This window comes from Chinchilla lanigera, unplaced genomic scaffold, assembly GCF_000276665.1.
Source record: "Chinchilla lanigera isolate Chin_1 unplaced genomic scaffold, ChiLan1.0 scaffold00004, whole genome shotgun sequence".
Taxonomy (NCBI): Eukaryota; Metazoa; Chordata; class Mammalia; order Rodentia; family Chinchillidae; genus Chinchilla; species Chinchilla lanigera.
The window spans coordinates 32966643-32985415 of record NW_004955405.1 but is presented as its reverse complement, the minus strand read 5'-3'; the positions used below and the strand labels follow the sequence as shown (position 1 = coordinate 32985415).

The 18773-nt window shown below is 38.7% G+C and overlaps 1 protein-coding gene across 3 annotated transcripts in view; it reads right to left on the bottom strand.

Annotated features, from left to right (window-relative positions):
- Positions 1 to 18773, bottom strand: part of Cfap54 (cilia and flagella associated 54) — a 308158-nt gene that overhangs the window by 51197 nt on the left and 238188 nt on the right. For all 3 annotated transcript variants that reach the window (XM_013518536.1, XM_013518540.1, XM_005374497.2), the window contains 4 exons: positions 14202 to 14375; positions 12490 to 12713; positions 8191 to 8361; positions 1227 to 1333 (listed from right to left, as the gene is read on the bottom strand). In XM_013518536.1, the coding sequence (XP_013373990.1) occupies positions 1227 to 1333; positions 8191 to 8361; positions 12490 to 12713; positions 14202 to 14375 (676 nt within the window). The remainder of the gene's footprint in view (positions 1 to 1226; positions 1334 to 8190; positions 8362 to 12489; positions 12714 to 14201; positions 14376 to 18773) is intronic.

Here is an 18773-nt window from a genome sequence, read left to right as displayed (position 1 = left end):
CTTTAATATTAATTATAAACACACCAAAATTAAGAATTTAAGGGAATAAAAATAAAGCATAGCAGTTGTCGATTTTTGATTCTGCAGATATTATAATTATTTTCCTTGTGTGGTTTTGAAAAAAAAATCCTGCCGTGTTTCTGAATTTATAAGGCAAGTGTAAAATTCCTTAGTTTTGTTGCTTAGCTCTGCTGTCCCATGACCTGTACCTAGGGTTTTTTTGGACCATTTTTCTCAAAAAGGAAAAAGAAAGAAATCCAATAATTGGAAATCTGCCAGTTTTTGAAATGGCTCTTGTTTTATTCTCTTTCATGGGGAGACGAAGCAATCCTTCAAAATGAAAATTGGGCGCCTGGACAGGACTCTCTGCGGAAGGCGCAGGGAGCAACAGTTCTCTCACACCTGCTTCTCACTAGGTGCCAGACACAGGCGGACGCTGTGTCCATGTCTCGGCTTTCCAAGGTGTGTTCCTCCACGTCGGATCTGACGCTACCATAACCTGCAAGCCCAGCAGAGCAGGAAGCACCCTTCCCACTTACAATGAAAGAAACGGAAGCCAACGTCCCAAGGGCAATGGACAGTGCAGTCAAAATAAACTAAGTAATGAAAGAGGTTTTTTAATTTTAAAAAACTTAGTAAAGTGGAATGGGGAAAGAGAAACCTACAATGGACCAAAGCTTGAGATGATCCTATTTGGTGGAGAGGGAGAAAAACTGGCTGCAGCAGGTTTTAAACTTCAGAACAATAGAAAGTAAGAGTGAATACAGAGGGGAAAATGAGATGAGAGAGCTGGTGGAGTCTGAGCTTCATTTTGCAACCCACAGAGAGCTATATTATTTGTTATACACACCAAAACTGCAGGCAAAATATACTGCAGACAACATCCTTGTATAATCTGCAATCTCTATGACGCGTCATGAACTCTTCCTCCAACAACCCAAGGCACTATTGTTAGTGCTAGTTTTCCAACTGAGGAAGCATACAGGAGTTAACTGAACTATTCAATGTTGTAATTTAGTAAGGGGCAGTATTTGAGTTAAACATATGGAATCCAGAGTTCATGAGACAGAGCTCATGTCTACAGTGCTCCTCTAAAGAAAAAGAGGATTCTTTTAAAAATATCAGGGGAGGATCTCCTGGACTTTACCCTCGCCTTGCTGAAATGGCCCGTTCTGATGGGAAATACAATAGCGGGTTAGTCTTGAGGCTGATCCATCTTTACTTGCCTTTTCAGTGGAAGCCACAAAGAGCCAACAGATATGCTATTAGAAGTGGAATTTCTAATATCTATCATCTTCACGGACTTCATATTATATGCATACAATAATAAAACCTGTAAGAAAAAGAAAAACGTAAGTAGCAAAACCACACTGCCTCACAACATGCAGCATTAGTCCTCAAAAAATAACACTACACCATGCAAAGTCTTTTCTTTAGGAGAGAAATAAAGAACCTGAGCCTCCCCGCTCCCCCGGGTCACTTTAAAGAGAAATGATACGAGTAAGAACTGTGCAAAGGTAGTAAGATGGAAATATAACACTATTTGGTAATAATAAATTGCTTTTGAAGGGTGATATTCTGTACCTCGATGAAGTTTAAATTTCAGCCTTTGACGGCCTTTTGCTGCAGGTGCTGAACACCTAGCTGGTGAACATCTGTCTTTATTTCCTGTTCCTTCTCCATGTGTACCTTTCCCTTCAGCATCCTACCCACTCCCATGAATTCAGCAATGTTGCTCCCTTCCCCTCCTCTCCATTTATCAAGCCACACGCGATTTCCCACCCCCATCTCTAAGAGGGGCTTTCTCTTGATGACTCATCTCTAGGAATGCCCCTGTTCTTCAGAGTCTGACAACTCTTGGTATCAACCCCATACAATACAGCACCGACTTACAGTCACGTATTCGCAGAATTTGAGATTCATAGATCCTTAGAGATGATCTGGTCTAATTCCCTCATCTCAGATCTAAGAAAGCTGAGGCCCAGAGCTGGTCATCAAAACTGACTAATTCAACACTTGCATTTATCCCTGCTTCCTTGAAAATCAAACTAAAAGAAGAATAAATGGATTTGTTTTAAAGGTGTAATCCATGAGGACAGGAAGAAGATAGGAGGTAAAATGACAGTGGCAGCAACACGCTCCAGGACAAGACGTGCTCAGAAACTCAGCAGAGGAGCGTGTACCGTTAGAGGGTTGCTGGCAATCAGCAGGGCCTAGAAATCGGGCAGCACTCTGGGGCCAAGGTTTCGGGCACCCTCAGAGGCAGGGGCTGCAAACAGCAGGGCTGGGCAACCTCCCTCCCAGCCCTTCTCTGGGCCCAGATCAGCAGAGTCCCCCTTTCTTGGTCATCTATCTCTTGCTCAAACTTCTTCAATGCTGCTCTGCTGATACTCAATCAGAGAGGTTCTATAGTCGGAGACATTAGGTACAGAGATAGGTACTATAGTGAAAATACTAAAATGAATGTGTTCTGAACGACGTATATTCTCCTACCCCACCAAGAGCCACCTTCCAGAATGTAGGTAACTAAACAGGAATCTATGAAAATCCCCTTTGGGTGACCAGAGGAAAGACCCAAGACACTGACATTCCCCCATCCTCTAACGGAACTGCTGGTTCCTTCTCAAAGATCCTATAATGAGAGCCCTGGATCAATAAGCCTGACCCAGAGTGCTTTCCAGTGCCTTGCTCCAAACGCAAACAGACAGCCAAGAGTCTGCTGGCTATGAAAAGAGAGACAGAAACCAAACACACGAAAGAAAGGAATTTGGGGACTCAGATACAGTACAAAGAGCAGAAGAAAACTTCACTGAAACCATGACTAACACCTCAGAGAGAAGGACAAATATGAAGCAATAACACAGTACAATTAAAATAGAACAACCAGGGAACAAGAAGGAGCTCTTAAAAATACAATCACAGCAACTAAATAACCAACAAAATATTTGAAACATAAAGTTGAGTCTATGTCCTCCAAAGTAAAACCTAAATTTAAAGACAAGGGTAATAGGAAAAAGACAAGAAAATTATGTTCACTATTCAAGAAGATACAGAGATAGTCAGAGGGAGGAAATTGTAAAAGAAAATATCTCTGTAGACTGAAGAATATTACTTTCTAGATTGTGAAGGGCACCCTAAGTGTCCAGGACAAAAATGGATGAAAGATGGACACCAAAACACACCATAGAATTTCAGTACACAGGGGACAGAAGAAAATCCCAGAGCTTCCAAAGTCATAAAGACCTAAGATCCCACCACTGGATATACAAACAAAGAAAACAAGTATGCCAAAGACATATCTGCACTTTAATGCACTTCCAGCACTATTCGCAAGGGCCAAGATAGGAAATCAACCTAGTTTCCATCAACTGATGGATGGGTAGAGAAAATATATTCACAATGGAATATTCTTTAGCTATAAAGGGATGAAATTCTGTCATCTGTAACAACAGAAATGAACCTGGAAGACTTGTTACCTGAAATAAGCCAGATTCTGAAAACAACTACTGCACAATATCACTCAGATATGGAATCAAAAAGTCAACTGCTCAGAAGTTCAGAGTAGAATGGTGATTACCAGAGGCAGGGGTGGATTGGAGGAAGGTGAGGAGATATTAGTCAAAGAATATATAATTATAGTTAGGGAAAATTTACATTGTGAGTGTTCAGAATAGACAAGTATATAGTGACAGAGAGTAGACAAGCAACTTGTGGGGCAGGAAGAGGTGTAGGAGGACAAATATTCTAGAATTCTATGCATGAAAAACACAAGTGCTAAATAAAACCCTCTTTTTCAGACATTTTAAATCATTTTACCTCCTGGATAATTTCTGTTAGTCTATTGCAATTCTGTTAGCATCTCAGAGGAACATTATCATATGTTGGTCCTTGGTCAAATCTGAAGGAGAAGTACCTACTGGTAATTAAAGTAGTCATGTCCCGCCGTCTGAAACTTGCCAAAGAGCAGCCTATACCATCTTGTTAACTTTTGTTTAATAGAAAATGTGCATGTTGCTGAGTTGCATCTGGATTCTACTGTTATTTTTATTGGTGGTACTGATTGTGATCCTGCATCTGATTTGGACTACACAAACAAAGATGCAAAATACTCCTCAGATAAGACAGCAATTTCCTTGAGACCAAGCTTTCTCACCACATTTTTCTGGTCCATGATGCATAAATGAACCATGCCCTGTTCACCACAGAAGCCTCCCTGAACACCTGGATCTGTTAATGATGACGGTGCTTTTTATCCTGCCATCCCATGTGTCCTCCTAAGGTCCTTTATGAATACACTTTACAGAGTCTAGTGTACCCTGTGAAGAACACCCTCTGTCAAGCTGCAAATATCAGACACATCTATGCAAAAGTGTGAATGTGGACAGAGAAATGTGGGGTTCGGTGACAGGGAGTACACCGTACAGAGAGATGAAGGAATTCTGAAGAGCATGAGAAGGAGGCTCTTAAGATGACAGTTGAGGTTCAAAGCAAACGAATCCAGGCATTAACCTAAAGAGGAAAATGTAAAGTGGCACTGAGAGATACACTGACGAGTTGGGCCATATGAACTGCTTGGGTCTTTGAACGTTTGGAAAGAATCAGATTCTAAAATATGTAGAAAACTAAGTTAAACAAAAAAGGGCAAACTGTCTTCAGAGAAGAAGATGGGAAGGAAGGAAACAGCACCCCACGTAGCTTGTCTGGGTTATAGTTACAGTTGTAGGGTAAACACTGACTATGCTTTAAACAAGAACTGACGGAACAGGATGGGGGAAGGTCAGAGGGTAACGGTACGTGAAGGAGGAGAAAAGGCGGACATGAGCCTCCGCCTTCCATCGCAGGGTGGGAGCTTGAGCACTCCGGAAATCACGTAAGCACATAGTTCAGACTTTATAGCTTGTGCTTTTGTTACAGCCTTAACTCTTTCCTCAGTGTCTTGCTATACCTGGGTTGGTCTTGAACTCATGACCTGCTTATCTGGGACCCTGAGCTGGGGATATAAAGACCTCCGGAAAAGAGCACTGACACCACATCGCTTTCTCCCAGACTGGCTGGATTTGTGCACTGGAGGAGACACATCTCCAGGCGTCGTTTCAACTCTATCCAAATTTGTGTTTTCACTTGCCAACTGAAGTCACGCTTTTCGGGGTCTTGCTTTGGATTTCTGCACTTGGTCACGCTTGTCTGACTGAGTCTTCTGGGCCTCAGGTGCCATGCCTGCTGTTGATTATTATCCCTCATCTTTACTAACTCTGAATTGTATTTTTTGAGGCTGAGCAATTTATAAACATGATTCAAAGCTCACTCTCGAACACAAGTGGGAACCTGAATGCTGAAAGGAACAGGACAATTAAGCAGGATAAAGTTCAATGCACTAAGGTATAAACTTCAGCCAAGTTTGGTGATCATGGAGTTTTGGGTTCCAGTTCCATCTTTCGGTGGATGAGCTGTGACGATACATCTGACTTTAATCAACTATTCTTCACAGATAGTTTTTAAACCAGTGTCTAAGAGGCTCATTAAATGATAGTCTTTGGCAGGGTCTTTGGTGTCTGACCTTATACTGAAATTTTCAAGAGATGCTTCTGTTGTAATGAAGCCCCAGTGAATAGCTTGCCATATACTCTGTTATATGCTACTGACGATTATTTTTTCAAATGGTTAATTTCTACTTCCTACACTAAGAGGTTAAACATTTCCAAGTTATGAATTTAACTCCAAAGTACAATGGCATGGAGATATTTATCCTTCTGATTTATCAGAAAAATTCACATCAAAATCCCCAATGCCAAGATTTCTACTCTGAGGCATCTCTAGTTCCTACTGGCATTTTTGCTTCAGTGATGTTGGTATAATGAAGTCAGTCGAGTAGGTGAGTCAAGTGATGCGAATTCACTGTGCCATCCAATGACCTACAGCGTCCCTGGAAACTAAAGCGCAAAATAGATACTAGTTTTCCTCGCCATCCTTTTCACAGGCAAGGAGAACCCTCAGTCATCACCTGAGGCTCCAAATGACCCTTTGCCCAGGAGCACAGACTCTGGAGTCAGGCTGTTGCACTCTGACTCCTTGTAGAGTAGCATTCATCCACCCTGTGCCTCAGCTTCCTCTTCCATGAAATGCGACTCATGATATCACTTATCTCACAGAGTTAGTAAGTATCCTGAACATGGTAAGCTCTACACAAGTTCTCGCTATTATTATGCTACGGATTGTATGAGTTTCAACAACAAACACTAAAATCCTGAAATGATGGCTAATGAATGCACAATATTTAAAGCATCAAATTTCAGTGTTCTCTTCCAAAAAAGGCTACAATTTGGAGTCTGGATGATTTATTTCATACAAATCACTATTTCTCAATATTTCGCCTAACACAAGCAATACATACACACTTCCTGTTAAAACTGAAAAAAAAAAAATGCACTCAAACTAACAAATGAGAGAAGTGTGTGCCATATATATTTTCCTGTTGCTTGAGAAAAATCAATGTGCTGAAATCAGAATTTGTTAGTTGGACCTTTGCTTCTAATCTCTGACACCAGTTAGTGAACCCCTGCTGATTGTTAGATAGGATTTTTATGGGCAAAACCTTGTTATTCTACTTATGCCACATAGGTATGCATAGTTTTTGCTTCTTGGATGTTGGTTTGTCATTGCCTTCTAGCAGCAGGACACGGATGACCCAGATCATCCTGCCCCAATCACCCTTACAACTCACAGATCTGACACTTCCATGACCTTGTGAAATGAAACTTGAAACTTTATTCCTCATTTTTAAAAACTACTTGCTTAAGTAAGCATTCTGTTTATGAGTCTGTTTTTGATTGTTTTTTTTTTTTTGGCTTTTCTCCGGTACCAGGAACCGAACTCACGACCTTGCGCTTGCCAGGCAGGCGCTTTTGCCGCTGAGCTAAATCCCCAGCCCCTGTTTATGAGTCTGAATTATGATATCAGAGGAATATCAACATATGTACGAAATTTTGCTTTTAACAATATATACCATGAGACAGAAGGCTCAGAAAGCCTTTTTACCTACTATACAAGAAGCATTCTGGTATTTTCTCTTGTGTTTTGTTTTTAAAATGCTATTTGTGATCTACTACCTTAACTCCCTGCCTTATTAATATTCTTAGACAATTTGAAAACTACCATAGTAAATTCCCCTAAGAGATATTACAGAGTCATCATTTTAAAATGTACATGTAACATCCGCAAGGACGAAAAGAGTGGGAAGAAAAGCACAGATGATTATCCATGGGTTCCGCATTTGCAAGCTTGACTAATAGAAGATCCAAAGTATTTGGAAAAAAATGGGTCTGTACTTGTGTTGAGTAGATACAAACTTTCCCTGGAAACAATACAGCCCAACAACCCTTACAGAACATTTACACTGTATTGGACACTACACGTAATCTAGAGGTGATTCAAAGCATATGGGAGGACATGTGTAGGTTATATGCAAATACAATGCCATTTTATAAAAGAAACTTGAGCATCCACGGATTTTAGTATCCTTGGGGAGTCTTGGGACCAATCCCCAGCAGATACTGGAGGATGAGTGCATTTAAAATGGGAGGAAATCATTTTAAGTATATCTGAAAGTATATCTATGCTAAAGTTTCTCCTTTTATCTCAATAGAAAGAGATAGCTAATTGGCCAACAGTGAGTAGCAGGTTTCCAGCCTAACGAAGCAGGACGAAGGGCCCCTGTGGAAAGTGATGGCAGAAAACAAAGAGAGGCAGGCCCAGTAGGTTTCATGATTTGACAGGGGTCATGTGAGTCAAGGAGCCGCAGAAGCTACCAGAGGCACAGCTAGAGGGGACAACACTCGAGTGCTGGGAAGAGCCAGAGTAGACCAATGCAGAAGACAGAAAAGCAAATAAAAATGCAGAACAGGGAAAAACTGTATGGCAAATATCTTATGGAACAAAAAAGAAAAGCCTGAGGCTCTTCTTAGAGAAGGCAGCAATCAAAGGAATTCCGTAGCGGAAGGTTCCTCTGCAAAAGGCTGTATTGACCAACTTCCATTTTTAAAAGCTTGACCCATTTTTCAACACTCTCCTAGAATGTGAATCACTGTTCAGTCTCCAGGAGTTCAGAGATTGATGCCTACTCCTATTCCAGTCATAAAGGCCTGTTGAACTTTATACCTTGGGAAAATTTAGCTCTGTCATTACACCACATACCATAGGTTCTGTTTCCTCTGGAGGTCGGTCCAGGGGAGGGATGTACCACTGAAAGCAAAGTTCTTTTTCTAAAGCTTGTGTTGCCATTTCTGTTGACATCCTGTCCACATAAGATGGGTTGGCAAAGGTCCTCAGAGATAAAACAGACTGTACAGAACTGTCACGATTTAACTAAGGAATAACAACAACAACAAAAACATGTCGGTTAAATTATTGATCATGAATTCACTCAGTCGATATTTCAAGCAATTTAATTAGCTACATTGGAAAATTCTGGGAATTGTCTCAGCTTATGCTACATGAAGGTAAATCTTAAAATTGTCCCCAAATTATCATAGAGTAGATTCTCCTAAGTAAAAATATGCTTTTAGAACCTCTTGAGCTTAACAAATGTCTTCTACACTTCAGTGAGTCTCCCAGAGTGAACATCTGCAGGGGGAAAATGCCCTCATAATCTTCCAGTCTCAAGGTCACCACTGTTTCCAATAAATAACCTCTATTTTATTTCTGGTTTACTCACCGGTGAATACACTGAGGGTGTGGCTATAAATTCTGCCCTATTTTCTAATAGCAGTGCTACATGCAAAATACACACGGTTTTTGTTCTGCTTAAAAGGTTAAAATCTTTTTTTTCTCATTCCTTGTTTAAATGAATGTGGTAGACCAGTAAGTTTAAGACTTTGATAAGCTTCTTTTATGGAACTTGGTCACTGAATAAGTCGTCTTCAGGAAACATAAATGTAAGGAACATTGCCAACTTCATAAATTGTTTAATTTGTATGTGAGGCAGCTAGGAAAGTAAAGCATAGTTGCTCCTTATCAATAAAATAATAGGCCGGCTGGAGAAATAATGATAGTGATAATGATATCGCAAGTCTAAAAACAACGGAGTGTAAGCTATTAGAAATCAACTTCTTGTTATTCTCAGGACCACAGCATCATAGCTGGGGAGCGGTTCCCACTCCCCTCTTTCTGACATCTAAAGTATCACGAGGTTTGGTAACCAGGGGAACATGTCAGCATCAGAGAGAAATGTTTGGTGGTTTATAAGCCTTCGTCCCTTCCAATGTTCTGAGTCTATTCAAGACATCCTACCACGGTGAATGCAAGTCTTTGGAATAAAAAGGGAAAGGCACTGACCTTCAAGTTGTCTACTGATAAAAGGGGAAAAAAAGATGTTCTGACTGAAGGTAATATTAAATGTGAGAATGTTTTATAACTGCCTAGAGACTATCATAAAAGCATATAAGCCAGAATCCTCATTTATAAGCAAAAATTTTTATAGCTAAGTAGACATTTAAAAGTGCTTCACAAAGACTTATAAAAAGGCAATCCACAAAAATGACCAGGTAAATAACTGATTCAAAAAAATAATTTTTCACTCTTTCATATCCAAGTAACTTTCAAAGAGTCTAAAAATTTTAGCAAAAAATTCATATTTATTACTAGCTAAGTGTAAAAAATAAAAAGTAAGTAGCTTTTATTTCATAAATGTGTAAAAATCATATTGTCTCCCCTCTGTAGGAACCTGAAAGAATAAGTAAAACTCAAAATGTACAATAGATGATAGGAAAGGGAAAGAAAATGCTCAAAGGAAGGAACGACTGGGATGAGGGAAAGAAGAAAAAAGAAAGAAGGAAGGCAAAACGTAAGTATATATATGAATAGCTGGGATAAATGTACTGCTGATGTCTGATGGTATATTGAAAGGAACAGTTAATGCTTAAAATTTTTTATGTTCTGACCAATTTTGCATGCTTGATTCTGGTAATCTGAACAAGTGATTTGAAGACAACAATCTGCAATGGAACAATCATGGTGAATTCCTACCATCTTGTCTAGTGAAACTGTATTATCTCTAATGTTTTATCTAATAATTATTTTTTGTTCTCTTTAATGGTTTGAACAAACTCCCGTTCTTACATCTGGTCATCTGAGCAACATAGTTGAGGATAACAATATGTAATATAACAACCACTGTTAATTCCTATCATTTTGTCTTGAAACCCTGTGTCACTTTTAATGTCCTTGCTTTGTTTTGTTTATGTTTGTGATGTTGGTATGCTGCTATTATTCTTTTTTTCTCATTTACTACTCCTTTAAAATTAAAAAAAAGAAACAAAAAAATAAATGTGGTGTCTAATAACATGATGGTCTAACAGTTCATTGTAACGCCTCAATATAAATAGTCGTTTAATTTTCTATTATCTTTAAAATAGGATAATATCCAGTTGCTGAAGGGACTGGTTACATATGCTAGTTTATCAGTTACACACCGAGTATTTTTATATGCTGTCTTTATACTTTGAAAAAAGTAAAAAATAACAGACCGACTCCGTGAATTTTAGGTTATCACAGTCCTATAAACTACAAGCTATTCAGTGCTTCTCAAATACTTGACCTTACATAGATGATTACAGGCAACCACACAGTTTAGAAGCATTGTGTTCAATTTTAATCATCTTCCTTTTTTGGAATTTCTAATGTAATTTGTTTGGCACCTTTGTTTTCCCACCACAAAGCTCCAACACACTTGATGATATCCGGATTCATACAACTGATGAGCACAACACGGCAATGATTGTTCTGGAAAAACATCTACCTCTTTCCGGGGGAAAAGCAGGTTGAAGTATAAAATTATGGAATGAGTTTGATTGAAATAGCCTCCTGAGTGATTAAAGGCTCAAAAATGTTATTATAAAAGTCAGCCAAGCTTGGCGTTTATATAAAAAAAAAATCCAAAAGGCTTTCTGCTCGTTAGCTGTGTACCCCAGTGAAACAAACACATGATTAGGTAGCTTGCACCTGTCAGGAAAGCGACAGTGATCTCCAGAGCTGATTATCCTGGGACGGTGTTACGCTAATTATATCAAAAAAGAGCAAACAGGGTGAGACAACTCTTTGATAACCCTGCTGCCACTAGAAATGTCACTTGTATTTACAACGTATTCGAGTTGTACCTCTGGATCATCATCCTTAGGAACTGGGTAATGGCAGGCTGCCCTTAATACAAAATATTCTAGCAGAGCTCCTTTCAGAAGTGCAGTTAAGAAGTCACACGCTGTTTCCAAAGTCTTCTCCAATACGTGCAAGAACACACCTAGCAAAACTACTCTTCTCAGCCGTCCCCTCCCCTGCCTACTCCTTCAAATCCAGCCTGGGATCTAGGACAGTGTCTTTGTTACTTTTCTCTTGTTGCTGAGACAAAATACCCAAAATTAAGGAAGAAAAGGTTTATGGAGGTTTTATGGAGTTTGTGGAGGGTTCAGTCTATAATCAGCTGGCTGGAAGGTAGAGTGGCATGGCACAGGGTCAACAGTTCAAGGCGGTGGAAAACAGCAAGAGCAACAAGAGCAAAAGAGGGAGAGCAAGCCTCTTTTCCTCCCTTATATTGTAAGCAGGCTACCCGCCCTAGGGCGAGTGTAGCACTCACACAATCTCTCTGCCCTCCTCTTACACAGGATGAGGATGTTTATAAAATGAGAACCCTGGCCCCCTGCTGAGTCCCTTAGTTAAACTTCTAAACTTCTCAAGTTGACACAATGTATCAACCATTACAGACAATAATCCTCAAAGGGAGTCTATTACCAGGAGGGTGACTCAGAATCTGGTGTTATTGGGAACAACTGCACCTCACATCCACTCTTCCCTTCCACACGTTCCTGGACATTCCATCTTTCTAGACATCCCATCTCCTTACTCACGCCTCCCCTTGCAGAAGAGTTACTTGACTGTGAATTTGACAAACGTGAACTTTAGCAGAGTGTCCATTCTCTGCTCTTGCATGCAACAGATTTTTAAAGGGCTTGACCCCATGTGAGAAGGTCTGTAATGACCAATAATGTGTGGCTGGATGAGTACATCTGTCTGCTTTGGTATTCATACAATTGTAACTGTATACATAATGAATGACTTTTGTAACAAAGGTACCGAAATGGAGGAAAGTTTTAGAAACGCTCAAAATTGCTCTACTGTTGGGTGGTGATACTGAAATTTGTGTAACTTCTTGGCAAAACAGTTGCCTGAGAGATGCTGCTCTGTGTGGGAATCTAGTAAATCCTGAGAAATTTTGAAGATTTATTATAACAAAAAGAAAGAGCATTTAAAAATGTGAACAGTCCTGAAAGTCTAGCTTTTCCTATCAAACTACCTATGTGGTAAAACAGAAATGAGCTTTCCTCGGAACTCTGAGGAAGCTAGAAATTTCTGTGCTAATGTAGAGGTTAATATGCTCCTTTTGGAAATGGATAAGTAAATGTAACAAGTTTTAAATCGATATATAATGTTTTAAAACCTTACCTTGGGTAACAATTCATTTAAGTCTTTTTCCAAATCAGCCAGATTTTCCATTCCTTGTAGAAGTTCTTTTGGAAATTCATCAATACAAGAAGAGGAATATAGATGTAAGAACTTTTTAAGAAAAACATGCATTTCTTTTTGGCGTAAAATCAGTTCAGTGTTGTAAAGGGATGTGAGAAGAGTGTCATCTGGCAAAGAGATTCCAGATCCTGGTGTTGCAGATGCTTAAGGAAGAGAAATAGTTGTTTTAGGCTCATGTTAGGAATAGGAATGATCTCAGTATTGTTGATATTTGCTCACCAACCCCCATCCTGTATTCCCACAAGAGGCAGAGGCTGCCGACCACCTTCTGTCTTTAGAAGTCATACACTAATAGATCTGCTTCTTGTCTCAGGAAGGAAAGAAAATTTTGGGGGCACCTGTAGATATTGCTTTCAGTTTCAAGAATTAACCAAAAAAAAAAAAAAAAAAAAAAGAATTAACAACAGTGCCATGTATTCTGTCTACCTGTCTCCTTGCAAGTCTCCCCAAAATGGACCCTTTGGGGTACAGGTAACTTATCTGAAAGGTGATCTCAAGGATCACAAGTGAAGGGAAGGATGAAGCACGACAGAGGAAACAAAAAAGATCCAAGAAGGATGAGTAAATGAATGAATGTGCTACAGCCATGGACAATGAGGGTTTAGCCCCACTGGGGACCTCTGCAGAACCATGAAGAATAGTCTCTGCAAGAGACAGAGAACCTGGAATGTTATCTGCCTACCTGGAATGCTGCCTACCTCACTAGTTAAAGGTTAGTCTTGGGTATGTGGAATCCCTGATACCTCCAGGCAGTCCTGGAGCTTCTGAGAAAGCCAGATCCGAAAAGCAGAGAAACTTGGATGCCTGTTGTAGGAATTGCTGGAAGGTGAACTCGGAGGTGAGCTGAGCTGCTATGAGGCAGTGCATCCTCAGGGTGGGCTACCTTTGCTCTTATCCCTGTCCTTCCCTCTGAACTTCCCTTTTTCTCTCTCCGCATCATGATGAATCTTCAGCCCCGATGTCCTTCTGAGTGCCTGCCTATGCCACTGGAGGACCACGCTCAGCTGCTCTGTGACTCAGGCTCTTTGCCCTGCTGGCTTCCCCATCACCGGGCCCTGGCATGGGTCAAACTGTCTTTTCTGACCGCACTGATCACCAACTTCAGGGGCAGAGATAAAATACAATAGATGTTGTCCAAAAATGACAGGAAGGACTGATGTGAAGTAGATTTTATCAGTTTTTCTAGATATTCTTTAGTGACTAAAAACATCAACAACGTGAGAAGTCCATAGAATTAAACGTCCCTCCCATTTTAAGTCATACGTTTCTTCTTTTTCACATACCCGATCCTGGAAAACTCCTTAAAGCCAGCACTTCATCCCAGTCACATTGTGACCAATGGTTCTTAACCATTTTTGAGCCAAGAATCACTTTGGTATCTTGAGGAGCCTCCAGACGCCTCCATATCATGAGGTTTTCAAATATATGAAGTCAATATAAGAAAATAAATTACAGTGAAACAGTAGTCTATCCAAAGGTTTGTGTATCCCAAGTGAAGAACCTTTGGAACTTTCACCTTCTGATGAGAGTTTACTCAGAACAATGTCAAAATTATTTTGTAATTTTCAATAAGAAACACAACCTAAAAAAGAATTAGAAAGGAATATATTCTTTCTTACATTGAAACATACCTAGCAGCTTGCTCATGTTATTAATTCTTTGCAGGTGTATATAGTAGCGCAGTAGGAGAACCCAGGTGATATCCACTCTGGTCTGAGTGATTTGTGTAGCATCTGTGCTGTCATACATGTCATCATTTTGGTACAAAAACGTGTAGCAAGTCTGGAAGCTAACTTGGTAGTTGTCTGAAAGTTTACGAAAATACCATAATGCAGTGTTATGCTTCCCTTGAAAAATAAGCATATACAGAAAAAAACACAACTCATGAAGACTGACACCAGCATATGTTCAATTAAGTATTTGTCTTCCACAAAGATTCTAAACACAATGTTAAAAGGCTATTTGAAACACACATGAATTACTTTTCTCTAATATATCCAAATAGCGTTGTACCAATCAATAAGAAAGTTTCAAACAACCCAATTTCAGTGGGCATAGAATTTGGCAGGTGATTCAAGAAACCAAATGACAAAGTGAAGCCAAATGACAAGAAACGTTAGGTACACTAAAAATCAGGGAAATTCAAATTAAGACGAAATACCATTTCACATTCCTCAGGAACTGGCAGGCTAAAAACTGAAAAGAACAAATATTAGTAACAATTTGAAGAAACTGAAATACTCATATGCTACCGGTAAGAACAACTTCTTGGAAAAGCAACTTGGCAGCATCTAATAAAGAAATGCACATACTTAAATGTTTACAAAGAGGCTTGTTCAAAGGTATTCATGAGAGTTTTGTCATAGGGAATGAAGGAGGTTTTGAAAAATAAACTGAAGATTGTTCATCTGATGTCATTTATAAAAAAATGAATTCCATCTATAAGAAAGTATAGGGTGGTCTCAGGTCTAGTCTCAGCAGAACTGGTTGCTAAAGTGTGTAAATTTGCATCTCCTTGTGCCTTGCTCCTCTCTAAGCTTTTGATTTTCTGAGTCTTAACTTTCTCCTCTTTAAAATGGGCATGAGGAGGGTGGTTATAGGAAGATCTTGAGAATGTATAATGTTAACAAGCAGGTTCCAAATGCTATGGAGAATGGCAACACTTGTACAACTTTGAAGGCATTCACTCAGTACAATTCTTTATATCATTTATGCATATGCCTGTGAACATATGTGTAATACTTGATTAGAATTGTAATTATCTCTGGGGAGGAGAGAGATGGAGATGAAAAAGATCTTCTCTGAGTAACGATGTATGCATGCTTTCTTGAATAATAAAATGAATTTGCATTGTGCAGAACATTTCCAGTGCTTTTGGCATTTATAAACCTCTCTATAATTCTGTCTCCTTCCATCTAAACTCATCTCCCAGAAATAACCACCTTCTACAATTCTGTGTTAATAATCTCATAGATGTCATTCACCATTTCAATATGTATATTACATATAATTAGAAAGTGTTGTTAGTTTTATCTTTTGGGAACACTGAGAGAAATCACATGTATTTATCTATCTTCACTAAATATTATGCTTTTAAAATGTGTCCAGGTAAAGGCATGTAGCTATAAGTCAATGATTTTGTTCATTGCTGTGTGTGTCCTACGAAATACACTATATCTATTCTATTGCTGAGAGCCATGTGAGTTCTTTATAGTTTTGTTTTGGATTTTTGTCTTTGCTATTTTGAAAAAGGCTTCTATGAATATTTGAGCACATATTGTTTGGTACGTAAGTGCACAAATTATCTGGAAATGGGAACATTAGGTAGTTCTTGAGGGATTTATTGACCATCTTGACTATTGCTTCACCATATGAAGTTTAACATTAGCTTTCCAAATTCCATAAAATATAACCTTTGAAATTGGTATTGGAACTACATTAAATTTACACATCATTTTAGGAAGACTTCACATCTTACCAATATTGAGCTTTTTAACTATAAACACAGCATGTTTTCTCATCTTTTTTCAATAATACTTTATAATCTTTTGTAATTTTTGTTAGAGCAATCCCTAGATGTTTTATATATTTTATAGCTACTCTGGTCTTTTTAAAATGTATTATTTGTTTAAAATATATAGAAATATAATCTCACATCCAGCAATCTTACGAAATGTTCTCATTGCCTACAGTTCTGGAGAATTATCTATATGAATAAGCCATAGCTAATGACTGCTTTTTTCTTCTTTCTCACTCCTGTGCCTCTTATTCTACACCTCCCCTCCTCTTTTATTTGTTTTATTGACATGGGGTCTTGCTATGCAGTTCAGGCTGGCCTTGAACTCAAAGCCATCTTCCTGGCTCAGGCTCCCAAGTGTTGGGATTACAAGAGTGTGCCACCAGGCCTGGTTTTTCCCCCTTATTTTGCAAGGAAGAATTGCCAGAACAATTTTGGATCAAAATGGTGACAGTAGGGGCTGGGGATTTAGCTCAGCGGCAAAGCGCCTGCCTGGCAAGCACAAGGTCGTGAGTTCGGTTCCCGGTACCGGAGAAAAACCATAAAAAAAAAAAAAAAACCGTGACAGTATTTTTACTACTGTTTTCAAAGCGGATTATGTTAAGAAAAATGTGGTACTTTTATACAATGGAATATTGCTCAGCTATAAAGAAAGATAAACTTGAGGCTTTTTTAGGTAAGTGGATGCAACTGGAGACCATACTCATAAGTGAAATAAGTCAGACCCACATGTGTAAACACCATATTGTCTCTCTCCTGTAAGAACCTGAAAGAGTAAATAAACCTGAAAGGTACAATAGATATTGTGAAAGGGAAAGTAATTGCTTAATAAGAAAGAACCGGGATGAGGGAAGGAAGGAAGGAAGGAAGGAAGGAAAGAAGGAAGGAAGAAAGGAAAGAAGGAAGGAAGGAATGAAGGAAAGAAAGAAAGAAGAAAGAAAGAAAAAGAAAGAAAGAAAAGAAAGAAAGAAAAAATATATATATAAACACACAAGATAGCTAAGATAATTGTACTAGTAATTTCTATTGGTTTATTGAAAGGAATAGTTAATGTTTAATTGTTTGGTCAGCTTTGCATACCTATATGTGGTAATCTGAGCAACTACTGTGAAGATACAATAAGTAATACAACAACCATTCTTGATTTCCTATCATCTTGTTTCAAAATTCTGTATCGTTTTATAGTTTTTGTGTTGTTTTGCTTTTGTCTTTGTTTTTCTTATTTTTTGTTCTTTTCTCTTTAAAATAAAAATAAATAAATGGAATCATGTTGTGGTTTTTTGTTTTGTTTTGTTTTGTTTTGTTTTCCTGGTACTGGGAATCAAACTCACAACCTCACACTTGCCAGGCAGGCGCTGTGCCGCTGAGCTAAATCCCCAGCCCCTACATGTTGTGTTTGAGTAGTGATTTTAAGCCCAGTATTTTTCCCACTTATAACTTTTTCAAATTAAGCATATTTCCTTTAATTCTTAGTTTTAGACTCATGAAGGATTGAATTTTATTTAATTTTACTGCACATCTTTGAGATTATTATTTTTCTCTTTTAATCAGTTAATGTAGTGGCTTAGTTCAATAGATTTTCTAAAGTTGAATTATATTTACATTTCTGGAAATAATCCAATTTACCATGCTGTATCTTTATCATGATGCTGCCTATTTTCATCATTTATACATTTACATGATCAAAAATAAAACTCTCTCCCTTTGGGACAAGTATTTTTAATCATTTGTACTTTTGTGCTTCTACAAGTTAGTTCCAGTTCTTAAAATAATTTCCTCATTGCACTAATCATTTTCATAAAATATGTTTATTGACTTTCTTCTATCATTCTATCTGCTGCCCAGTGACAGATATCAGCACACAGAACCTTTCCTCTATACTTCAAAAATTTTACAGCTACATCACCACATTTAGTTCCCATAATTTACTTATCATCAATGTTCTAAATGCTTTCTTTAAAGCTCCACCAAAGACAGATAATGTCTCCCGTGGTCTCACTGTGTGCTCCAATAGTACCTGCAGCCTTCACTTCCGTCACCTGCTAGCTTTCCTGTTTCGAGGTCGGTAACATTTACATTCTGTTCTGTATTCATGATAAACCCTTATTTGTTTTGTCTCTAAGTTGAAAATCAATGCTCAACACTTCATTATGACTGCACAAGCACTGCTCACGTCGATACGACCAACTTTCTTCAAACAGGGTAAATGTCACAACCTCAAGACCCACACAATAATAAGGTTCTTAGCACAAAGGTCAAGCAGATTGTCCAAGATGATGTCACATTCTAATTCACTTTGTATTGGGGCTATGAATTCGGACTACGAGGATATTTTCCACTAGGATTTCTGTGTGTCTTGGGGTGGAGGGTGCTGAGAAAAGTAACATTGCATCCTTCACCATATTCCTAATATTATTACTTTGGCTTTTTGATCATTCTGTCTGCTGCCTAGAATTCATGTATGCTTCTTTAGGACATTTTTGGGGTTGCAAACTTGCCATTCTACTTTGTGCAGATGAATTTCTAGCCTGCTGTAAAGCTGGAAATACTGAAGGCCCTACTGTTCCCTCCCTACCTTCCCTCTCTCCCTTCCTTCCTCCCTTCATCTTACAGCCACTTCTTTGTTCATGTACAACCTTGCATGCTAAGGTGCATTCTTAAGTAGTATCCAAAAGAAGAAGAAGAA